At 38.8% G+C, this 26,051-nt stretch overlaps 2 protein-coding genes across 2 annotated transcripts in view; one reads left to right on the top strand and one right to left on the bottom strand.

Annotated features, from left to right (window-relative positions):
- dars1 (aspartyl-tRNA synthetase 1) overlaps positions 1–19,374 on the top strand; it is a 36,393-nt gene extending 17,019 nt beyond the window's left edge. Inside the window, exons 7-18 of the mRNA XM_042494624.2 lie at positions 352–454; positions 968–1,048; positions 4,235–4,294; positions 7,646–7,757; positions 9,645–9,779; positions 12,107–12,254; positions 14,384–14,530; positions 14,866–14,908; positions 16,130–16,210; positions 17,552–17,663; positions 17,840–17,911; positions 18,800–19,374. Coding sequence (XP_042350558.1) covers positions 352–454; positions 968–1,048; positions 4,235–4,294; positions 7,646–7,757; positions 9,645–9,779; positions 12,107–12,254; positions 14,384–14,530; positions 14,866–14,908; positions 16,130–16,210; positions 17,552–17,663; positions 17,840–17,911; positions 18,800–18,891 — 1,186 coding nt within the window. The 3' untranslated portion in view covers positions 18,892–19,374. The remainder of the gene's footprint in view (positions 1–351; positions 455–967; positions 1,049–4,234; positions 4,295–7,645; positions 7,758–9,644; positions 9,780–12,106; positions 12,255–14,383; positions 14,531–14,865; positions 14,909–16,129; positions 16,211–17,551; positions 17,664–17,839; positions 17,912–18,799) is intronic.
- LOC121949037 (protein lifeguard 3) lies at positions 19,051–24,171 on the bottom strand. Its single transcript, XM_042494625.2, has 11 exons — positions 23,895–24,171; positions 23,734–23,801; positions 23,555–23,619; positions 23,395–23,448; positions 23,199–23,249; positions 23,035–23,074; positions 22,842–22,879; positions 22,664–22,751; positions 22,223–22,318; positions 22,035–22,088; positions 19,051–20,016 (listed from the first exon to the last, which is right to left on the bottom strand). The coding sequence occupies exons 1-11, from the start codon at positions 24,169–24,171 to the stop codon at positions 19,867–19,869; spliced, it is 981 nt and encodes a 326-aa protein (XP_042350559.1). The 3' UTR covers positions 19,051–19,866.
- Between the last annotated feature and the right edge of the window lie 1,880 nt (positions 24,172–26,051).

A 26,051-nucleotide genomic window follows, 5' to 3' on the forward strand; every position in this document is an offset into this window, starting at 1 on the left:
CACGTGTTTGTGTTGAGCAGAAAGAGCAGGATAGCGTTTTTTTTATTGTGAAACCCACAAGCCTGTGGCATCTCAACGTGCCCCTTTCCCCCAAGTTAGCTTATGTCACAACAGCAGTATTTTCAGAGTTAACGGTGTCACCCCACCACTCAGCTCAAAAGCACTCAACCCTATCCTGCACTACCCACCCCTTGCACATCGCACCATGAAAAATGAAAACGCTTGTCTGCATGCATCAGTCACAGTTTAATGGAAATATTTTTCTCAGGCAGTTAGCCTCCCACACAGATGAGTTTGTTTTCTAAGTGCTATCCGTTGTTTACACTCCACCCTCCCAACTGTCTCCGCCAGCATCACCAAGGAAAGCATAGTAGACGTGGAGGCGTCGGTGAGGAAAGTGGAGCAGAAGATCGAGAGCTGCTCCCAGCAGGACGTGGAGCTGCACATCGAGAGGGTGGGCACACTATTCACTACGAATCATCGAACACACGCAGAGTTCTTAACACACACCCAAAGTTTTAGGTGCCTTCAGGTTACCAGAACCTCCTATGTGTGTTTATGTTGTTATTTGGTCTTCAAGCTGCTCTTAAGGCAGTGAATACAGAAAATTGTAAGGGATGGAGGACACTTTACTCTCTAATATAATGCAATCCAATGCAACCCCACAGGCTCTGTGATGCCTACTCTGAAAAAAGAGAAACTGTCATAAATGTGATGCAAGATGTACAGTATTGCAGGGCTCAGTGGATTGTATCAGATTCTAAAGGTTTTTTATGTTTGTCAGCAGCATTGAAACCCGCTCGTTTTCCCACACTCACACATAGATGAGGTTTTAACAGATGTCAGTGTCACTTTTACTTGTTATGTCTGTACGTGGACTCTGGGTACTTTCCAGAACATCTAATGGAAACATTTGGTGGTTTGTCACCCTCTGAATTTTAATGGTTTTTCTTTCTTCCCCTCTCAGATTTTTGTCATCAGCCAGGCAGAGGCCCGTCTTCCCCTGCAGTTGGAGGATGCCGTCAGGCCTGATGGAGAGGGTGAAGAGGTGAGGATGAATTTAGAGATGAAAGAGAGGGCATGGAAAGCATACTTCGTCCAATGCTATTTTCTGCTCCGTGCCTACTAAAGTGAATTATCGGCCGACAACCCATGGCAGATCTCGCTCATTCTTTTCAATAAATCAATACAATGCAGTTCACAACGATTGTATAACATGAATGGTCAAAGGTGATTAATGCCCTTTTAAGGATCCATAATGTGTTTTGGTTTGGCTGAAAAAGAGAAAAATTCAACCAGTGACAATTTGGAAAACTGGAATAGCAATTGAAAATGTGGTACATTCTCAAGAGGAAACTTCACTGTCAGGTGAAAAGAATCAGCATGTAATGCCAATAAGACAGCTCCGTCTCAGCCAGACAAAAAAAAAAAAAAAAAAACATCTGTTACTCTGCTCCAGACTCTGCTTTAATTTAAAAAATTCTGACATCAACTTTTCAGCGTGAGAAAAAGGAATTGAATGTGTGAGAGTCCACCGTCTAAGATGACATTAATGGATAGGTATAGTGGGACTATCGATGACCAAAACATAATAAACAATTAAGCCTTAATGTATCTGCACACTTTGTGCTAAAAGCAAAATAGTAGCAGATACAAGCATGACCTAACTTCGTCCTTCACAGACAGAAAGCACTAGTCAGAAAAGAGAATTAGAAACAGATTTGTACTTTTGGCAGAGTCAAGTATTGGGTAATTAAACCTGGTTAAATTAAATAAGATCGAGAGCAGAATGGCTCCCACTGATTAACATCACATTCAGTGAGTAACATCACCTTGTCTGACTCCCTCCTCTCCATGCAAACTGTGATTTCATCACGCCGTGTTTATAAGAGCCGGCAGCCGGGGTTTAGGGAGTCTTCTGAATTCCAATTAAGGAGATTTGTGCATTGATGCTGAATCATTTGAGAGCACTGTGATGCATTTAAGAAGTCGCTATATTTCCCACCCACAGTTTAGGTGGTCATGGACGGTAATTAAAAGAGGATCTATTGTGCTCATTTACAGGTTCATGCTTGTATTTTGGGTTCCTACTAGAACATGTTTACATGCTTTAATGGTCAAAAAACACGTAACCTCTTACTGTTTGTGCTGGAACACCTGTATTCACCCTGTGTGTGAAATGCTCCATGTTAGCGCCTGTCTCTTTTAGCCCCACTTCTGAAAACACCCAGACTGTTCTAATAGGTCAACATCTCTGGGTCTTCATATCTCTGATCTCTGCGTCGTTATTGCAGCTGAGTGGCTGTAACGGAAAATAACAGTACATTCTATTGTGAAAAAACAACAGTTACATTTTCTAAACACATTTTTACAACTGGTCATGTTACAGAAGGAATATGATCCAAAATCGATGAGAAATTAACAACATCAGCAACCAAGATAACATGTTACCGTGACATTAGCATGTAGCTACATGTAGCAATGTGTATAGTGTAAACATGTGCAGCAGCATGGAGGAGATAACCATATAAAGAAATCTGGCACGCAATGACTTTATCTTTCAGCCAAAGTAGAAAAAAAACAAAACTTTGAAATTCCTAACGTTCCAAAGCCTAAGTTTTTTTCTTACAGGGATTACTTTTACATGTGTTTAGCTTATTATTTGAAACCTTGTCCACCTTTATTATGAACATTCAACATTGTTACATTAGAAATAAGTTAAGTTAAGGCATTATAAGTCTCTTGAACTTAAAGGCTGCTATTTTTGTAGTGTGAAACGCTGGCTTAAAAGCATGTCAATACAGACTCAATACAGGTGATTCTATCGAAGAAAGAAAATGTTTTGTAAAGCTCTAGAATTGTGTAAATAGCTGCTGCATGTGTCTTGTCAAAAGAATTTGACAACATTAACACTTGGCAGTTTAGGATAATCAGATGCAGCTTCTGAAGTTGTCGTTGAAAATTCTTCTTCCCTTAAACAGGTGGTTAGATAATTGGGGTTGCCTGGTGGCTCAGTGGATAAAGTGGGCGCCCCATGTATAGAGGCTGTGTCCTTGCCGCAGAGGCTGCAGGGTTCGATTCCGGCCTTAGCCTTTTGCTGCATGTCACCCCCTCTCTTCTCCTTTCACACTTGTGCTGTCCTATCAATTAAAGGCATAAACGCCCCAAAAATATCTTTAAATAGTGAGATATTGAGCTGCACGTCCATGAAAAAACATTTTTCTAAAGAATCCTCTATTTCAAAGTCTCATAGTAATTACCAATAATGGTGCAGCCACAGCTGTTGGATGCAAACCTTCCTATTGAGAGATTGAAGCTGTCAAATAAACATAATTTGTAACAGACAATGTAAAGGAATTGTCACACCCCCATATTTTCTCCAGTATCAGATTTTATATCATTATATTGCTTTATGTATGTATCGAGATTAAATCAATATATGGGTGTCACCATTCCAGACAGCTGAGAGCTGGTCTGTGTTTATCCAGTAAGCTGATCTGTGCAGCTGCAGCAGCATCCCAGGTGCTTTCTGCTGGGGATTCAACATGTCAGTCACACACTCGTACCAGCACCTGCCTTCCCGAGAGACACGAGCCTTAACAGCCCTGTCTATCCAACTGTACGCCCGTCTAACCTTTTGTCCCTCTGTGTGGGGCTGTTTGGAGCAGGATGTGGCTACACAGGCTATTAGCTCAAACCCCAGCGGGTCCTGAGGAAGCCTGACATCCATGACCCTGGAAGCAGTGGTTCCTCCCGCGATGAAACATTTATGCTTTTATTTGTTTTTTATTCTTTTCTTTTTTATTGCCATGTTGCCCCACATCGTGGATATTTTTTGTTGCAGTTGACCCTGTAATAGCTGCTGCAAGGAATAAAGTATATTTCTACTTGTTGGTGTTTTAGCTGTATGAGGGAAGTCATTATACAGTGTTTCATTAGGAAAAATAGCATGTTCATTATTGTTATTCAGGGCTGATAATCTGCCAGTGGCTAGTATGTGAGCTAGGTTTTTTAAACAGAAAATGACTTGTATCTCATGTTTCCTCTTGCTGCCCTCCTCGTGTGATTTGAAAAGCCTCTAAAATGCATTTACACATCACTGGCTGCAGACGCTCCTGTGAAAAGAAAAGAACAGAGCAGGAGTCGCTCAACAGCTACATTGTTGAATATTTCATAGTCTGAAGGTTTTTGGTGATGTGATAATGTTTTGGTTTTTTTTTTTGTTTGCCCTCAGGAAGGCAGAGCCACAGTCAACCAGGACACCAAGCTGGACAACAGGGTGATTGATCTCAGGGTAAGTTGCGAGCAGAGCCGAGGAAAAACAAGTGGAAAAACACTTGAGTTTGTGACACAGCAGATACTCTGTCCTGCTGTATCTAATCTCACAAGTGACATGTTCGCATTTGAGGCTTGAGTGGTTCAGTTGTGGTTCGCTGTTGGGATAAAAAATATGTTATTTTGAGATATTTAAGGCCAGACCTGTTTAAGTTAGACTTTTCAGAGCTGGTTATTCGCCATTTCTATTCACATCGTCAGTTTTATTAATCCTGTTTAAATTAACAAATGCCGTTAAGTTATCTTTTCTCTAATACAGGAAAATGAAAAAATGAAAAAAAAAAAGTAGAGAAATGTTAAGTATTTTTTACGGTAAAGGGAAAGCAAACCTTATACTATACGTATTTCAAAATGCAAAGCAAACCACTTCACATCTAAAGTGGAAAAAAAGATGGGCTGTGATTTTAGTGGGCTGACGCTATCAATCCCTTGCAGTGTGGGAGATGTGCTAAACCTATGCCAGCAGCAGCAGAGACGGAGCCACAAAGCGTCTCATTGTTTTGATCTGTGCCTCCCACGTGTATGATGCAGCAGGCAGGAAGGCACTCGCACCACAGAACAGAGCCGCGTAGCTCACAAGTCACACAACAACACCTGTTTCTGTAACACTGTGCACTTTGAGCTCGTGGACTCGGGTCTGTCATCAGTTGTGCTCATCAGAGCCCAACCAAGCTGTAAAGTCGTTCCCACACTGACAGACAGATGCTCCAAAAGGGAACCATAAACCGCCCCCAGTAATATTTTAGTTCCTATGGAACTCCCCTTGTAACCTGACCATCCTCAAAAATAAGGCGCTTCGCACTAAAACACAGTGTAAAAGTTAACTTTTAGTCATTTTAATTTAGCTGGTATAAGGCGGCTACACTCATTGGTAGACATTTTTAGGCAATCCCCCTGACGCCTAAGTTTGTTGGTGTTGAGTAGAGGCAAGACAAAAAAACCCTAACACTGTTTTTCTCAGCCAGAGCACCTCAAAGTGCATTACATTTTTTGGTAATTTGTAAAGCTTATTTCTTCAATCTAAATGTGTTTAAGAATTAATATAAATATACAATAAAACGCAAAATTTCAATGATCAGTTCGGTTTGAATATAATCATGCCAATCACGACACAGGCACACGTTTATGCCGCTGTTGGCTAACTAACTTTGCCATGGATGGAGTGACACAGATGGTGGATTGGATTTTAAGACAGAAAAGCGATGTGGGGGACAACCCTGCACTGGTAAAAGCTCCAAAGCATGTAGTGAAAAAATATGACCCTAAAAACATTAAATTTGGATTCATCATCTAATTTACTCATTGTAGCTGAGAGTAGCATAATACATATTTACATCCCAGTTTATTTTTTCTCTATTGTTTAAATGTTTCATTTTCATTTGGGAGCGTGGTATATATATATATATATATATATATATATATATATACATATATATATATATATATATATATATATATATATATATATATATACACACTGTAACTGTTTACAGGTATTCAGTTCATCACGTGATTATCTGTATGTCTTATTTGTCAAAAAAAAATGTTTCTCTAAAGCTTAAGGTGATGTCTTCAGGTTGCTAGTTTTCATCAAGTAACAGTCCAAAATATGAAGATAATAAAAGTTTAGTTTGCCCAATAGACAAAGAAGAGCAACAAGTATGATTTAGTATGACTTAAACAAGTGATTAATACAGTTTTTGATTCATTTCAAATTTCAGAATATACCAGTTATTATTTTTTTAATTCTGTGTCACTTTCCAACAGCTAAAGACAGATAATAATAGGTGGTCACAATAAAGAAGATGAGAGGAATGTTATTTATGCAGGAATAAATCAGCAGTGCGGAACTATTTTGGGTTTCCTGAGAAAATAAGGGTCAACAACAAGAGCACATGCCGTATGTAAACAATGCTGTTAGGGGATAAACGGCAACCTCAGCTGAGACATCATATTAGACAAAGAAGAACAAATATTCCTCACATTTGAAGAGCTGGAAAAAGTAAATATTTTGTGTTGTGCTAGATAGTTTAACTGAAACAATTAATCGATTATGAAACTAGTGGATTCATTTCAAATTTCAGAATATACAACATTTCAAGGATAAAGAGTCGAGTCGCTCAACTGTTGTTTGAATGATTAACAACTCACAGATTACTGAAAAGAAGTGTAAAGGTACAGGCAAATATTTGAACTCAAGGCAAAAATTTTGTGCTTTGAAACCTAACTGTGGTGGATTGTCACCACAGTCAGGTTTCAAACCAGCAGCACTTTGTGCCACTGCCTCGTGAATGATTTCCCACACTTTCAGGACACCACCAGACAATGTGCCAGTTTGACAGTACGCCAACCGCCACCCCACCCAACTATATAACACCTACAGACATGCTGTAAACAGGAACTGCTTTCTAATTTCTGAACGTAGTCCCGCAGGGCCTGGTTTTAGGTTAATTTTCCCAGGTTTAACAGGGGACACAGGTCAAAGTCTGACACGTGATACAAATCGCTTATATGAGTTTAACTTGGTTCATTTGGTTCAGTGCTTTTTAAAGGGTTTGGTAAAAGTGTTTTTGAAGTAGGAGAGTTTTTCTTCACTTCTTCAGATTGGGACTAAAGGAAAAGTTATAGCCAGACAGCCCTGAGGCGTTGTCTGCAGATTAATGAGTGTGCCAGCATTTGGACATTATCACCTTTCCATTCTGCAAACTGTTAGCGGGACAAGGCCTATTCAGGACTGGACAGGCACTAGTAATGGAAAAAGGGAGAAATGATGCCTATTAATTAAAACAGACCTGTGCATCCTGTATTGAAAGGACCAGGGTCTGTCTTCATGAAGGTGTGTAATAACCGGAGTTGAAAGCCAGTCAAGCTCAAATCCTGAGGTCATTTGAGAGTTGATTAAAGGGAATGTTCACTTTTGTTTTTGATGTGCTCTGTTGCCGTTTGGGGGGATTTAGGGCTTTTTTACAGTAATCTCTTGCTTTAGTTTAAGCTATTTTTGTCCCCGCCTTGGTTTCAGCATTTACATTTATAATGATAGGTTTAAAGTACTTGGGGCTTCGCTGGCGGAGCACGCTTGTCTTGCCCTTTTGCCTTCAAATAAATGTTTCGCCCTTCATGTCGAAAGGAGTTGCGTGAACAGAAATTGGCGGCCTTGTTTTACACACATCTGTTATGATTGTGTAATGAATCCAGTGAATCACACTTAGTGTGGTAATGCTCTGTGTGTGTGTGTGTGTGTGTGCGTGTGCGTGTGCGTGTGCGCGTGCGCGTGTGTGTGTGTTTGTGTTGCGTGTGTCTCCTCCCAAAGACGACCACCAGCCAGGCCATCTTTCGCCTTCAGTCAGGAGTGTGCCAGCTCTTCAGAGACACCCTCACCAAAAAGGGCTTTGTGGAGATCCAGACCCCAAAAATCATATCAGGTACAAACATGCTCTATGTCACGTTGATCTTGCCCCACGGGAAAACTAAAAGTAACATCCGTTGAATCAGTTTTGATTAGATGCTTCAGTAGAGGCACGCTCCTTTTCATATTGCCACCCACAAGTGTCCTGTGAGTCATCCTGTGACAGTTGTGAGGTTGACTTCCTGCATGTGCCGTTCTCAAGACTGCAATTCATATCAAGCTTGAAGCTCAGTTGAAGCTTAAAACAAAATTGTCTCGGGGAGTAACGGAGAGTTTCAAACACAGTCGTGCTTATGATGTTCAAGTAAACAACAGACAAGAAGGTACAAAGAAGAGTTTTTATTGTTTTAGACCTATCAGGGTTTTAATCCAGCCCACTGGGAATTCTGATGCATCGACCAACTTTCATATCAGCTCCTCTTCTCTCACATCAGCTTCTTACTCTCACATTTCCACACAGTGCCTTTCTAATTTGACAAGGGAGGCCTTCCTTTAAGCCCGCTCCCAAAAGACCTTATCCCACTTCACTGAAAGCAGGGAAGACTGGAAAGATACAACTTAAGTTTCAAACAGAAATCTTCCCGCTGACATTGAGAAGACACTGTTATGTTGAGCTTTTCCATGCATGGTGTCTCTTATCCTGGTATCATTTTCTGAACTTCAGGTATGAGAGATGACTTGCTATTCTACTTATATACAACTTACCCCGTGGAAAACCTTTCCACTCTTCAGCTGGAGTGAATTTGTTTTGAAAAGCCTTGAGAAAATACTTAGTCAGGTGTATATTATGTATAATTAAAGCTGTGCAGGAGTGAAGAGGAATCTAAAATCAGCAATTTGCAGTAAGTTTGAGTCAAAATGGATAAAGATTTTTAGAATTTCTTACGGCAAAGTACATAGTCCTCTAATCTCCAGTCGGTGGCCTCCCACATGCCTCTCAGATTTGAAATGTGGCGAAACCGTGACAGTGTCACTTCCTCTTTTCTTCAAGAGCCAATGATATCGACTTACCCTGGTACTACTGAATTCAAAACTGGCGCTTTTTTATTTTGGCGGCAGCTGTAAATCAACACAGTGTGCCCTTTTTTTTTGTAAAAACCGCATCTTCCTGCCTGCCAACACCCATAGTACACAGCATGAACAGTTTGTGGTGTGTGAACCCCCACCCTCCTATTGGTGACACGAAAGTATCAAATGATAACCTCTGACGTGTGTCAAACAGAGAACCGCAGATGTGTTATGTAACATGGCCCCAGTGGGGCCTTTATTTGTTTGTTTTGACACACACATGGAAACTGTGTGTTTCTTTAATTACATGAATTTATTTTTTTAACATATTCATTTTTTCAACAATGAAAATAATAAAAAAACAACACATATTTATACATAACCATAATACTCACACACACAAACACTAACACCGTTTATAGGACTGAGAAAACAGGACGATTTTGAGCTGAGCTTAACATGTAGATACAGTTTTTATAGATAGCAGCTTATGAGGCAAAGCATTCCAGAGGGCAGGTCCACACACAGACTAAAAACACCTTTACCAGCTCCTGATCTTATTTTGGGTGCAACCAGAAGGCCACTGTCTGTAGACCTGAGAGTTCTGATATCAGTGAGCAGGTCAGAAATATACTGTGGAGCTGTTTCTGTTTCTGTCTTATTTTCCAAAAAGAAAGAAAAATCGCTGTAAGCTGGCTCATTAGAGTTCCAACTGCAGCTTCCACTGAACATGTGATATATATATCATCATTAGGTGGCAGTGTCTGGGTTTGTGAAGTGAGAAACTTGCAGCAATGTGTGTTTGTCAAAAACAATATCAGCCCCTGCAGGTATTGGTCATTTTGTGACATGGGGCTTCATTTCATATCTAAAAGTTGTCTTTGTCCATTTGTAGCTGCCAGCGAAGGTGGAGCAAATGTCTTCACTGTGTCTTACTTCAAAACCAGCGCCTACCTGGCCCAGTCTCCCCAGCTCTACAAGCAGATGTGCATCTGTGCTGACTTTGACAAGGTCTTCTGTGTTGGTCCAGGTAAGAATGCCTCCCGACTGTCCACTCACATTTTCATTCACTTACGGCAAATGAATCGAAACGAGCGTCGAGAGTGTCGTGAAGAGCGTACACCCTATTAACTGAGATGACAGTTTGAAAATGGCTGCAAATGCATTTAGATTGTTAAACTTTAACAGACCTCCCTCTGTTGCTTTCACTGTGGTCAGAGCTGCAGTGGAGTTTTGTGTGTTAGTGACACAATGGGACTTGTAAAAGACTTTATGGTGCTGTACTGAGTTTAAGAGACCACCCTCCCTTCCCCTTGGATTTTTATGTAAGCAAACACTGCCACCATCTGATTGAATACGTATTTAACAAAACAATGTGCATAAATGCAAAACATCCTATGCACAGCCTTTATTTTTAGTTTTAAGTTGGAAACACGATTCTCTGCCGAGATTAATAAAACATTTGAGAGAAGAGAGCTAATTCAGTATTCTACAGACTGTACCGACGTCTTTGTTTGCTTCTTTGTAGCTCCACCAGAGAAATCAAAGGGCTTAAGGTCATCACTGCTTCTAAGGCAACAATGTACTCACCGCTGTTGCCTTAGTTACGGTCACACCAATTCAGCAAGAAAGGAGAATTGGGATCAACTCTCCTAAATCCCAGCGGCCAGAAGTGCTGTGTTTTTAAATGTTTGCCTCTACAGCTGTGGTGCCACCATCTGAAACCCACAGATGTAAACACAAGGCTGCTCTTTAGCACGCATGAGCTGATGCCATGTTGAGTTTGTTTTATGTTTTTCAGTAAATTTATGCCGGGGTCAGATTCATTAAACAGTGTAGGTTTTAGACTCTGTGTGCATACAAAAGCAGACATATACATAAACAGATTTAATAAAGCCATACATATGCACGGTTGTGTTTTATAAATTTCAATCATTGTAAATTTGTGTGCATATGCATGTGTCTGATTTGCACTCCATTCAGCCATATGTGAGATGTAGATGCACTTTTGATCAAATGCTCGCATGCATTTGTAGAGACTGCTCCAGCCATCTGAAAACCCGTCAATTAAAAGAGCAAGAATAAAGGAGCTCACTGACAGAGCTGTCATCCCTCTGTACTAACATAATGCACAGCTCAGGCTAATAATATATATTGCTTGTAATATTAATTCATTATAAAAAGACCTGCAATCAGTTGTGATTTAGCTTCAAGCAATCACCATATACAGTCAAAGTGCTTCACAACAAAGGATACAATTAAAAAGGGAATGAAAGTATCCACTGGAGCTATTTTTTTTAGTTAAATGAAAAAAGCATATAGGAGCATTAATTGAAAGAAATGGTACATAATATTCATGACTATATTTTTATTGGTGTATTATCACCTGAAAATAGGAACCATTGTGTTTTTCATACCATAGAATGAGGCATTTCTGACTACATGTGAAGCAGGTCTTCTCCCATGCAGTTTAGCATGTTGTTTTTACAGTATCCCAGAGCAAACAATAACGGACACTGGCTTTAGATAGGGTCACTCGCTCCTTTCATTTTCAGGCATTATAGTTTTTATACACGCTTGGCTCATGGGAGAAGTTCTGCAGCCTCACGTCTAGATGCCACTAAATCCTAAACACTGGACCTTAAAGATTAGCATCATGACAGCATCACTAGTAAAAATTAGAACTGGGCAACATGGAGGAAATCCTATGTCACATTATTTTTTATTAGATACCTTGAAATTGATATTGGGCTGATAATGTAGGGCAGCCATTGCGTCTTTCACAAAATATTGACACATTGAGGTTTTTGATAAATAATCATCAGTAATGTGGATAAAATGATTAAGTGAGTAAAGGCAAATAATAGAACAGCTACAACAGCCTTGTAAGTTCGGAAAATTACATCACTTTACTGCAGCCTTTAAAACCGAGAAAAGACAACACCTAACTATATTGTGATATCAAATCAAAGATGATATCTACTCTCATATCATGTCAATGTTGATATAATGTCAGTATATATTGTCCCACCCAAGTAAACTGCTACTTATTTTAATTTTCCAACAAGCCTGTCCTGGTGACAACTTACTTTTCACTGAAGCACAAAGTTGCATGTAAACACATTGTCCAGATTTCTAGAGCTCTTATAGGACAGCGCTGAACGAAGTGGCCATAATGTTACCTTAGTAACCCTTTTAAATGCATAACAGTCTTGTGACCTGATCAGGGACACATTTCAGGATTCACTGCACCCTGGATAAGATGACACTGACTAAAAGGCCATTTCACTGGAGGACATGTCGCAGCCTGCTGCTCTTCTTGGTTTAGACGTTGATATTAAATCTGCATCATTTCAGTTTTCAGGGCGGAGGACTCCAACACTCACCGCCACTTGACTGAGTTTGTGGGTCTGGATATTGAAATGGCCTTCAGCTACCATTACCACGAAGTGATCGACTCCATCACTGACACCATGGTGCAGATCTTCAAGGGCTTGAGAGACAAGTAAGATTAGGATTCATATACAGTAAAGCTCCGACTAATAGGTTGACATTTTTGTTTTGACTGTTGACAAATTCTCCTGGTATTTGCTGTACTGGCATCTTCTGTAAAGCGAGGTGAGGCGACGATAGCGCCTGAAATCGATGCAAATTACATTCCATAGAGAAGCTCAAGTTTTGTTTTCCTGCTCAACACAAGAGGTGAATTTTGACAGGATCAATTCCTGGGTGGAAATTCAGTGCATGACAAAAAGTCAAAATATTGTGTTTCATAACAAAATACTATATCAGCTGCTGAATCCATATGAGGTGTTGTCAGCCGCTGCTGCCATAGAAGGCCTGTAGATGTGGCTTTATTGCCTCCTAGTGGTGGGAACGAGTGCAGCACGTGGATCGAGCTGCAAAAGCTGAATCAGTGGTAAATGAAAACAGAAAATTTCTTTTGGTGTGCCCACTCTTTTGCATCCCACTATCATGGCAGCATTGCGCAAAAACAGAACTGACTTGGAATTGGCTTCTTCTGAGCTGCCACACAGGCTGCCCAAGTCATGGGTTTTATATCTTATTTTGCATTTTAGTGTCAGTGTATCCTTGCCCATTTAATCATTTTTTCTGGTCACATGCTGATGATTCTGTAGCAATGCTTGCGTTAGTGGATTTTTGTCCAGTTGGCATGAATAGAAGATGAACATTTAGGGAGATTTGGCTGATGGCGTTGAACAGTTATTGAGAAAAAAGGACAGATGAATAGGGCACAACTCAGTTTTCTCACTTTATATAAAAAACAACAACATTTTCAATATTGAAATCACTCAATCTAAATGGAACCTTTGTTCCAGAGATGGATCATAATAGGTTTTAGGTTTCAGGTTTCGTGCTTGCGGTGGCATCCCCTTAATACAGTAAAGGTCAGTCACTGTTGGTTAGTTTCAACAACAGCAGTTGTTCCTCTTTCCGTTTACTTTTGTTCTCATGACTTTCCAGACAGTTCCTCCTTTACGTAAGAGGTAATTCTGCATGTGCGTTTGACTGATGTTCCAGTTTTTTATGCAGAGATCACCTGGTGTCTGTGGCGCTCTGTTAGTTTTCTTGTTCATTTTATGTGTCAAAATACTTGTTGTTAGATGTCTTTTCAGAAATGTTAATTATCACCCCCTTTCTTATTTTTTTATTTGATTTGGTAAGCACTGCTTCTTTTACATTTAAAGGGATACTTTGCAGATTTTTTAACCAGCTTCGTATCAGAACAGTGTGGGTAATATGTGTAGATGAACTGTGGTGAACTTTCCTCCATGTAAGTGCCTTGATGAATGTTTTCAGAAGCACATCTTAGTGCCTTGTTTAGGCTGTAATAGTGAAACTGTAAAACTAAGCAGTGCTGATCAAATATAAAGCAAGATTCTGTTACTGAATTGCCCATTTCTTGCCTCATATGCTTTCAAAAACATCAGAGTTAAAAGGAATTTCACTTCAGCCCCTCCACAGTCGGAGGTTGGCGCTCACAGAATAGGCGAATTACAGCGCACAAATCAATGGTCCACTTCACAAAGGCTGCACCCAAAGAAAATACTGGAGCACACAGTGGAGAATATTTTGCTGCAGTGCTTTTAGATTACTGTTTGACGAGATTGTTTGTTACCAGCCGGCCACCATTGTGTCATACAGAAGAGTTTGCATTACATCATCCACTAGTGGGAGCATTTATTGGTCTGGTGCGGCGCAGTGCATTCTGGTAAGTGTAGGTTTTCTGCCTCTAGAGGAAAAGTGAAGTCCAGAATGCTTATTCTCTGTTTACTCAGGTCATGTAGCACCAAAGCATTTGCATCTTTCTACTGCATAGACATCCTAGTGTCATTAAAAGTCCAACATGTTGGTTTTTTTTGCTACCTCCACAAGCTCTTCTCTGCTCTGTCCGTGTTAAGAGAGCATTCATGGAGGCCAGGAGGGATGTTTGAAATTCAAACTTTCTACAAAACTACTTATATTATCTTACAAAGTTTCTGGCCAGTGTGGGCTGTGACCCTTGATAGGTTAACTACCAAAGGCACATGTCTTTCTGGCATCTTGCCATGTGTGGGCAGGAAGTCTGAATGTTAATAGGTTTTGATGTGCATATGTGCATGTCTGCATCAGCTTCCAGACAGAGATCCAGACTGTGAACAAGCAGTTCCCCAGTGAGCCTTTCAAATTCCTGGAGCCCACTCTGAGGCTGGAGTACACCGAGGCCTTGGCCATGCTGCGCGAGGCCGGGGTGGAGATGGGTGACGAGGACGACCTCAGGTCAGATTACATCACACGCCCCATGTCACGCATCACACTCACTTTTTTTGTCAGATGATTTGATGAAAGCAGAAATACATTTAAACACGAGTTTAAAGAAAGGAAATGAAACATCAGACCAATAACTCGGCAGTATTTTAAGATACAAGTAGTTCTTGTGATCAGTGACGACCTATTTAACTATTTACTGCACAGTTGAGAAATGCATAAAAACTGATTTTTATTGTGCTGTTGGTGTAAAAGTACTATTATATTCACTTTCAAGCATTACAAGTAAACAGTTTGACACAGTAAGATAACATCATTGCATTAATGTCTTTTGGTTTGTTCTGTAGTACACCCAATGAGAAGCTGCTTGGACGTCTTGTCAAGGAAAAGGTATGTTCAATGTGTTTCTTTGATTTAACATATAATTTAGTGTAAAAAAATAAATTAATATTAACGGTTGGACACTGACTGTAGAAAATGGTTTCAGCACGTTACCAAAAAAAAGATTTGGATCTGTGTGGGTGGATTTAAAGTATTAAAAGGCCATTTTTTAATGGGCTGCTGAATTAAAATCCACCCTTATCAGCTGGCTTTATCAGAGTGCTCCAAAAAACCAAAGTGACCTAATTATCAAATCATAGCACCTGAGCCATGGCAAGCATTTCAAGAGGTTTCCACTCAGAGTTCCTCTGGGGGAATTAGAAAAATATAAAGGATGGTTTATTTAAAGCTTCACAGTCTTTATAATATCTGTGAATGACATAAGGGGCTCTGTCGTGTTAGCAAAGGCAGAGAGAACTTTTACAAGCAATAGAAACGTCATCAAAATGTGTGTTCTGTATAGAGCTGCAACAATTAGTTGCTTCCTTGTTTGGCAGAAGATTAACTGGCAACTATTTGATCATCGAAAAATTGTTTTGGTATTTATAAACATGAAAGTCAAACATTTGCTGGTTGTGTGCTTTAAACATGAGAATTCGCTGCTTTTCTTTGTCAGACATGAGAATAAACTGAATAGCTTTGGATTTTTTAAAATTTTGGTTAGATGCAACATCCCTTTGAGAATGTCAACTTGGGGTTTAGAGAATTACACAGGGCATGTTTCACTATTTTGCATTTAGTGGGTTTTATGTAATCAAGATTTCCAGTTTTTATTTCTGTATTAGATTTATGTACGTATAATACTGTTCTGTGTTTTCTGCTGCCATTTATTGTTAATGTTTTTATATTTTAACTACTATTTGGATGACATTCAGTTTAACTTGTACAGCACTTTGGTCAACTCCAGCTGTTTTCAACATGCTATATAGATAGACATAGTGCACAATATCAGTTTTATTCTTATATTTTATTGACAAAACAATCAACAGATTAATTGATAATGAAAACATTCATATTACATGAAGCCATAAAACTGTAGTGGGGAAGGAAAATGACATGGTTAGAACCTCCAACCATACAAGGAAAGTTAATTTGAAGTAGCTCATCATGCAGTCTTCCATTATATAAAGAAAAGAGATCTAATTGTCTTGATTCATCCATGGGTATCTAGTGTGTCCAGCAAATGTTGTTTAAAACAGCTTATAACTGTATCACCTCTCTCTTTCTCAGTATGATACTGACTTCTACGTGCTGGATAAGTACCCGCTGGCTGTTCGACCCTTCTACACGATGCCTGATCCAAACAACCCTGTAAGTCTCTCACATACTCATACACACATGCAGTAAACACAGTTATTGACTGCATAGTAAGAAATGTGCATTGACAAATGTTATGTAAATGTTTGTAAATGAGTTTTGCTGCTGACCTGTGCTTAAACTTGCATTGCGTCCAGAGAGCAGCTTTAGACCAGCCAAAGACTCTTCAGCTGTCTGTCCTATGGTGGACGTACTGGCTGAAAAACAGCACAGTGGATTTTTTTAAAGCACAAATGACGCTCCTTGCAGTGTGGTCAACTTAAAGGGATAGTTTGGATTTTTTTTTTTTAAAGTAAGGCTGTACTTCTACTTATACACTTCAAAGTTCCAGACTATCCCTTTATGCTCATGCTTATCACGTAGAAGCACGGGAAAGGTCATTTATTGTTAGCTGTATGTGACATGCTCCTGGTTCATTTTTGGTACATAAATTTTATGGAATATGAATGAATGAATTATCATCGTAGTAATATGCATTGACTTTTATATAAAGTTATGTTTAAAGTTATTGCATAGTTAAACATTTATTTGAATAAATATGGCTAAAATGCTTTGCTAAAATTTAAATTACACACACTGAATACAAAATGCATACATTACATTGATGTTATGATATAAGAGAATATATTAATATGCACTTTATTTAATGTGGGAAAATGGTGGGAAAAGGTTTTTTTCAGTATTAACAAATGTGTTTTCTAATTACATTTACTGACATTAGCATATTACATTTTTTTCTTCTTCCTGTTTTTTTTTCTAATCAAAAGGTTTTTACCTACTAGCTAACTACTGCTACCTACCTACCTACTGATGACAAAGACTAATGAAGAGATGAAACTGTCAAACTAAACTGCTAAGGCTGAAAAAAACATAAAAGAAGGAAAAGGAAAACTCTTTGGTCATTTAGTGGAATTCAGTTAAAAACTCTGCATAGATGAATCTGTGTTTTTTAAGTGGAGAATTTGCACATAATTTGAAATAACGTGACAAAAACTAATATATATATTTTATATAGCAGTCTCATAGACATCCTAAAAATGCCTATTCATGTTTTTTCTCATTCTTGTTGAAGCTTAAAACTCAATTTTTGGCTTCTTATACCAGTTTGTCAACAAGTTCAGGTGGACAGATTCAATAGTTTAATGTCTTTAAAATGTTTTCTGAGTTTTTTTTAACCTCGGTAGCCCTGTGTTGATGCAGACACAGCACTGTCAACTTGTAGTCCTTTTAATTTTCCAATTCTTCATGTTTTGTCTGTTTGGATTTTTTCCCCTCCTTCCATTTAACTGATTCTTGACCTCACATGTGACGTTTTTTTTTTTCTTTTCTGTCCAGAAAAACTCCAACTCATACGACATGTTTATGAGGGGAGAGGAGATCCTTTCTGGAGCTCAGAGAATCCACGACGCTCAGCTGCTGACTGAGAGGGCCATGCATCACCAGATTGGTAAGAATGTAGCGATGTCTCTGATAAAGGGACATGAACAGAGTTACAAATGACTTCTGTCTCCCTCTTTTGGTGAGCAGTTTTAACTGCAACATCAGAAAAATTGTTGGATCCATGGTGTGCAATAATTTCATTACAAATTTTTTAGCAACCTCTTTCCTTTCATGATCTGACAGATCTGGAGAAGATCAAGGCGTACATTGATTCCTTCCGATATGGAGCTCCTCCACATGGTGGTGGAGGCATTGGTAAGGATGATCTGTTTTTTGGAGGAATTCATTTCTGTTTTACTGAACACAGATGACCTGTTTTTGAAAGAGTGCTATAATAATATACAATATGTAAACATGGCTTCAGGTAGGTCTTTAAAGGGACAGTTCACCCCAAAATCCTTTTTTTCCTTTTATATGTAGTGTTATTTTTTAATCTTGATTGTTTTGGTGTGAGATGCCAAATGTTGGAAATATCAGCTGCAGAAATATCTGTATTCTTTTTAATATAATAGAACTAGATGGCCCCTGGCTTGTGGTGCTCAAAGCACCAAACAAATTTTTTTTCAAAACCCAACAGCCACGTCTTTTTCCAGAAATCATGACCCGGTTAGTCAAGATAATCCACAGACCTTGTTGTGAGCAGTTTCATGTAGGAACTATTTTCTTTCTACCAAACTACATCCTCCAACTGTATCACCATGCAAAAGGAAGCATGGAACTTCTTATGGACGAAAGGCTGTGCTTGCAACAGTAACATTAACGTTATATTCCTCAGCTGAGCTATAACATTAGCTACCTCAGTGGTGCTAGGCGAGCTAGAAGCGGATGCTTCCCTCTGCACTTTGATTTGGTCGGTGGGTGTAGTTCTGTAAGAAAATAGTTCCCACATGAAACAGCTCACAACAAAGTCTATGGATTATCTTGAGTAACTGGGTAATGATATCTGGAAAAAGGCATTGCTATTGACTATAGCAAACATGTTTTTTTCTTCTTTCAGTGCTTAGATCACCACAAGCTGAGTGCCATCTAGTTCCATTATATTGGAGAGAAAGCAGACATGTATTTTTTTTATTTTGGGTGAACTGTCCCTTTAATGGAGAAAAACAAATATTTGCTAAAAGATTTAACTGGCATCCCTCACAGGCCTGGAGAGAGTCTGCATGCTGTACCTGGGTCTCCACAACGTGCGGCAGACCTCCATGTTCCCACGTGACCCAAAGCGCCTGACGCCTTGAACCCTCAAGCTACATGGACAAAAGCAGATGCTGGTGACGGGAAACAATACTAATCCACAGTCGGAAAGGGAGAGAGTATAGGAGCTGGTGCCACCCTATGACTCTAACGTGCCACTATGATTAACCATTAGGATGACAGAACGAAGCAACAATAGGGTGTACTTTATTGATTGGTGTACATTGTTGTCTCACAACAACAAATAACATACATAACAGGGAGAAGGGTTGGCCAGTGATTTAAGGTAGTTACTGTAAAGCTGCACACACTTAATCCATATTTTAATTGAGTCATTGTCAGTCTGAGTTCTTTTCTATGGAGATGTTAACAACTACCTGAATATAGATCTGAGACCCTCCTATTACCAGCACAGACGACTAACGACTAATGATTGTGGTCTCCAGCAGTATGCCTGTAACATCAGGTGTTTTGTATGTCATTAGACGACTATACACAAATAATAATAAAACTTCTAAAACCATCAACTACTTGGTTTCCATTTTTTGAATACGTTTTGCCTCCAAATTCAGTAATTACAACGTTTGATACAAGTTAGAGTTCAAATACTAATGCATTGTTTAACATGCACATTTTATGTCTGTTCCAGTAAAGGTTCAACATAAACTATCATGGCTACTTAAATGCCACTAGCTGAAACAAAAAGGCAAGACAAAATATAAATAACAATCATACATATGCTTTAGTTTCTCTCTTCATTTACAGGTAATTACAAGACTTTCACTGTCCTGCATTGTGCAGTGCAAGAATAAACAAAAGTGCTCAAGTGTTACTGATGTAAAAAAAAAAATACTTTATGTATAGCTCATTTAGTAGTTTGGAGTTTCAACATTGATATAGCTAGTAATGAAACATCCTAACTGACACACTTGTGTACATGTAGCATTATGTTTAACGTCAAACACGATATCCTGTAAGTCCAGACTTTTAGCCGAGTAGACGCTCTCGAACCGTGGGGCTTATTCAGTCACAGCTCCAGTCACTTGAAGAATGAAGAGGAAAATGTGAACAATGTCGATGTAAAGAGAGAGCGCTCCGAAGATGTACTCCTCTGGGCTGATAGCCAACTCCCGATTTCCAATGAGAAGCTGGGTGTTGTATACTAAAAACTAGCACAGAGGAGAAGAAGATAGGACAAAGTTAAGTAACAAAAAAAGAGAATATGTGTCTGATTAAACTGTCTTTGTTGCAGGATGCGGATATAAACCATCACGGATTTTAACAACAGCTGGCAAACATTTATATGCATTTTTACTGTATTCTGCTAAACATAGTCACAAGCATTAAGTCACATATAAAGATCATTATGTGCAGATACTTTAACTGTTTTAGTACCGTTACTCAGTTGCTGTGTGTTTAACACTTTGGTCCAAGACAGGTTATCTCAACACAGCTGGTTAGATTGCCATAATATAATAATATTGATTTTTTTTGTTTCCTGTTTGACTGAATCCAAATGTTTTTGTGACCCCCTGACATCTCCTTGATTACTTCCTTGTTTCCACCTAGACACAAGTAAGACTATATGCTAACGTGTATCCTCCTGACGTCTTATTTCCTCCCTGTTTCTTTGCTCTAAGCTCATCAAAAAGCTTCCTCACTCCTCGAGGAACATATAAGGAATTGGGCGATCCTTCGTGATGGCAGAGCGTGAAATGATTTCCGGGTCATAAAACAAAGGAACATGAGAAGGTTAAAAAAAAAGGACAAGTCACAGTGTCATGTTGCATCATGAAATTAAAATCACATGTGAAGTAAAATCTGGCCCATTCTTGCCGAAAGGCCCAATAGCCGGCACACTATAATAGAAGATGGAGATGAAGAATCAGTTTCACTGAGGCGTCCACTCCACAGTCGACCTTGGGCCGGGATATGCATTTACACAAAAAATAAAATGATATGGGTGAAAATTACTATTCTGCAGTAACTCAAAGGTCGTTCATAAAAGACCATAAACAAATGCTTTCTATATTTAAATGTTAATTGTGTCTCGGCTGCCATCTGTGTCAGTGTATCTGAAAAGTTCTGACAGGCCGAGGGTACTAAAAAAGGCTACAGGGAGCGCACCCAAAGAGCACCTGAGCAGATAGCATCCCTTTATTTCTGGCACCATCTGCTGTAACCCTCCAACATCACAGCTCTAGTTATATTGTGCATGTTTAACACACCACAGCTTTCATGGAGTCAAAGAGCGAGTCCCAGCCCGCACTGAATAGCCTCGGAGCATGCAATGAAGCATAAGTTAGCCAAATTAAAAGCACCCTAAGAGTCACACTAGTGGCTCTGTGAGACTTGCAGTGCAGCAGTGCTTTGAACTAAGTGCTATCATGCGAATGATTCTTGTTCGTGTTAGCATATGAGGCTGATTGGAGTGCCATTTTAAAGGTATTTGGTCATTAAAATTTTTGACATGATGATGCAAAAGAAAAAGTCTCACCAAAGTTATTACAAATCACCCTGAGGGTAACATGAATGTCATGGCATCCAATACTTGCTGAAACATTTCATTCAAAACCAACACTAACAGTCAAGCCAAGGTCATGTAGATACATCTACTGGGAACATTGAATGTACACATTTTTGTTCCAAATATTTTACTGGTTAAGTGAACATTTGCCTTGTAAGTGGTGGTAGAGGAAAAGGCAGGGAAAACCAAAGTAATTTGGGATACACTGCCCGGCAACAATAAATGTCTGCATAAAATTTGAGGAAAATAAATCCAGTAGTTGTTGAGATAATCCATTCTGGACCAAAATAGCCACCCCTCAAGCCATGCCTTGAACATAGCTAAAACTATCAAAATGTAGTAGGAAGATTGCCATGAAAGTCACTGATCATGTTTAATATTGCCAAACAATGAACCCTTTTCATTTTGCAACACTCTCTCAAAGCACTTATTTACCGCAGATGACATTGCATAAATATATAGGCAGATTGCTATGAAAATTGTTCACAGTCCTATCCATGTCCATGTTCCATGTATTCAATTCTCAGCATAATGAACAATGATGCATTGTTATGTATTGTATCGTATTGGGAGTAAGGACCATTATGTCTCTTGTTGTTATTCAAGGATAACTTTGTAATAAATACCAGGCTCCCCTTAAATTTATGAGTGTACACTCACCAGAGTGTAAAGGATGGCTCCAATTGCAGCATACAGCATATGCAGCCAAGGAACCTGTTGAGTGACATAAGAAGGGCCTGTGAATGTGAAATCAGCCACAGAGATACACCCTACTGAGTTGCTACTCCTCACACTGGGAAACACGAGTAGACAGGATAATTGAAAGAACAGGACCAAAGAGGCCTCACATATTGGAAGGAAAGGACGATGGCCGTGACAATCCCAATAACCATGAGCACGATGGAGGCGATGCAGAGAAACCCCCCGCAGGAGGTGAAGTCCACCTGTGATGAGAAACAAGTCATTAGCAGGATGAAAGCGAAGTTAATACGCTTCAAGCCACACAGAACAGCAGTCAAGATCATTTGAAACTGTGTCAGAATAAAAATAAATAAAATAATCGTTGGGCGGACGTGCCAGCTAAAAAATGTAACTTATTCATCTGGAGTTGCATCAGACAGAGAAGCTGGATTCACATCTTATCCCAAAATGTTATAAATATTTAAAGGAACTCAGTGCCCTATTGTAATGCGAGACAAAGGCGTTCTTTTACACTGACAACAAAGACATCCTCTGACAAGCCACGGGCTACTGAGCTACAGAGCGACAGAGTTTATGTCTCCATCTACCTTGGTTTGGAAGCAGAAGATTGTGACAGCTATGCAAACTAATGCCGTTATTCCCATAGCGATTAACACTGCCTTTGTTTCATAATAGCTGTAAAAGGCACAAACAGTGATTAAAGCACAATAATATCACAGGGTGTAATATCAAAATGTTTGTGTGCTGCCTGAGTTGGAGCCAGACCTCGAAATTGTTCCAGCCATGTAAGACAAGGCGAGAGTCTGCAAGATAAAATATGAGAACAGTGAGTGTGTTTGAACCTTTGTTTTTTGATTTATTATTCCAGTCACTCCTCAAAATGTTTTCTTAGTTTGGCCATATGGATCTGGTGGACCATACCCAAAACTGGCTTCAGACTCTAACAAGAAATACTTACAAAAACTCCCAGCAACACAAGATTCCATGGAAAACGCCTCCTGAACACAAATTGTGATGAATATTTTAAATTGCATGCAAACAGAAGCATTATTATGAATACTTACATTAGACATAACATTATCATAAAGTATTTTCTAATTTGTTCAGAAAGGCCGTGCTTACCTCGGCCCTTTGCAGCAGACGAGAATGCAGTAAACCAAAAAATACACCACACTACGGAGAGATAAACCGCAATAACAGCATGTCATGATGAGAATAATAGCACTGAGAATACTGTTGATTCTGGGGAGCAGCTTTGTTTATGTTTTTTTTTTTTTTTTAATCTAATTGCACTGAAAGTTCCTAGAGTGTAACTCACAAAGATGCCCAGTAGATGCCGGGGTATCTGATCACAAACAGCCTCACTGGGTGACTATGAAAGGCACAGACATAAGGGATCACTGAGTAATATGTTCCTCACGCTCCATTAGATACATGAAACTCTGGAATATTAGACTGGGATGAACAGGGACACTTACACAAACGTAAAGACAGCAACAACCGAGAGGGTGACGGCAAGCTGTGCTGTTAAAATTAAGTAAACCTGCCCACAAACACAAAATGAAGCAGTTCTGTTGAGCACACAAGAAAACATTTTAGTGGCTACAGGATTGTCAATGGAACGCTGAGCAGATACACATACAGTAAAAGTCCTTACCTTTTTAATGAAGGCATGCCGAATAGCTGTGCTTTCCCACTGTGAGCTCATAAAATCATCCATGTCTCCTGCAGAAATAGGAATAACATATTTATTGAACTTCTAATCTTAATATAATGCAAGATGTGACTGAATAAAGTCCTTTTTAATTTCCTCAGAACCTTGGTTGGGTGCAGGCACTCCAGCAGACAGAGTTGGTATTGTGGTGGGCACTACAGATGGAGAGAAGCCAGGGGCTGCCCACATCCCAGCTGGCGGGTAGACGCCCTCCTGGCCCCAGTAACCAGGCGGGCCGTGGCAAATTCCTGGACTGGGGCTGTAAGATGGAGGTGGTGGAAGAGAGGAGCCATGCTGCTGTGGCTGCTGGGGGTAGTTTCCATACTTAGGATGGTGCAGCGCATCCTCGTAGGGTGGAGGATTATCTGTTTTAGACGTCATGATTTTACCTTGAGGAAAGGATGAGTGGTGATGAGCTACATCAAACTGTTACTCCTTAAATCTGGCCAGTCAGTGTGTTATCCCTTTAATGTCCTGCTTAACAGTTAGGTAGTGCCCATTTTGACACACTAAATCTTAAAGAAAAATGTGTTGAATTTAACTCAACCTGAATAATAATAATAATAATAATAACATCAATAATAGTAATAATAGTAATAACAATGATGATAATACTACTACTACTACTACTACTACTACTACTACTAATAATAATAATAATAATAATAATAATAATAATAATAATAATAATAGCTTGGATTTATACAGCACCTTTCACAAGACCTATTGACGCTTTACATAGTACAGTAAACAACAAAGAAAAAGGAAAAATACAAAACTGAAAAATTGATCGAGCTATCTCTACCATTCAGTTTACCTATATTGAGCCAAAAAAAAAAAATCCATAAGATGTCACTGTGTCTTTAAACAGTCTAACTTCTCAGTTCGCCTCCTATGAGAAGTTAAAAAAAAGTCGCTCCAGACTTGAGGGCTCAGTTTGGTGGCATTTTCAGAGGTTGGCATGTTATAGTTTTAGAGTACAAACTGATGTGACTTTATACAAAAAAAATTAAAAAAATAAAAATTTAATAAAGGTCAATTTAAAAAAAAAATAATGAAAAAAACATGTTCTACCAAATGGTTGATTTGGCCTTCTATGCAAAGAATTCTTCAAAAAAAAATCTTTTGATCACTGATTGTTGTTAGATTATTAAGTGATACATTTGCTATATATACTGTTACTGTTGTTAATACCATACCTATGGTCAGAATTAGTAGCCTAAATTGAATCTGCTTATTATGTCACACATATCATACAGCAGAATTAAAACCACTTTGTAACAAAGGTAACAATCCAGATTTCTGTAGGTTATTAATTATCTGCTGGAAAAAACTATGTCCATGCACAAAGTAATAAGCTATAAATAACACCAGGTCATTCTGGAAAAATCCAGGAGAAAAATGACACAAATAAAAACATATAAACAAAACAAATGAAAGAAAGAAAGAAATGTTACTTACCTGGCTTTAGCCTGAGATGGGAGCACCGTTCCCTTCTGTCCTTTCTCTCCTTGGAGGTTTGCAGACTTGCACTACAGAAGAGTGTCATCAATGTAATGGGATATGTTCACTGAAACTTACACGGTTACTGAAAGCATGTTTGTTTAGGCTCCTATTTAAAACAATAAAAATAAAAAGCCTATAACTGAAAATAACGACCACAGACTGCTGAGTCTTACAAAACACTAATCCTAACGCTGAGTTGATTTTTAATCTTTTTACACAGGTTTTCTGAGAATATTGTTTTTCCAAACAACTACTGTATATTCATCCAACAAGATGACCCAAATGTGATTAATAGACAACCTACTGTATGTCTAACTTTAAGCTACAGCCTTTTTATTAATCAATGTCCCACTTGGAACGTAAGGCGTCACTAAATTATTGAGAAGTTGACTGAAACTTGGCTTGATTGAATATTCACGCCGTTTACAAATAATTCATTAAGGGTGAATTAAGTCGTACATGTAGGCCTAACATAAATTAGTAAATGCTGGGCTTATGTCTTAATATTTTAAAATTAAGTATGTGCCTTTACATCTATAGAACTAACTTTAATTTGAGATAATAATGATGATAATAATAATAATAATAATAATAATAATAATAATAATAATAATAATGATTGCATAATCATTATCGCCATCATCATCATCATGATAACTATATAGGCGTACATATGGGGTATTTTAAAAAGCAATAAAGGCATTAAAGATTATATTTACGGCTTTACAAATTTCTATTTTTCTATTACTTTACTA

This window comes from Plectropomus leopardus, chromosome 10 (assembly GCF_026936395.1).
Source record: "Plectropomus leopardus strain MGB_pleo_1.0 chromosome 10, ASM2693639v1, whole genome shotgun sequence".
Classification (NCBI taxonomy): Eukaryota; Metazoa; Chordata; class Actinopteri; order Perciformes; family Serranidae; genus Plectropomus; species Plectropomus leopardus.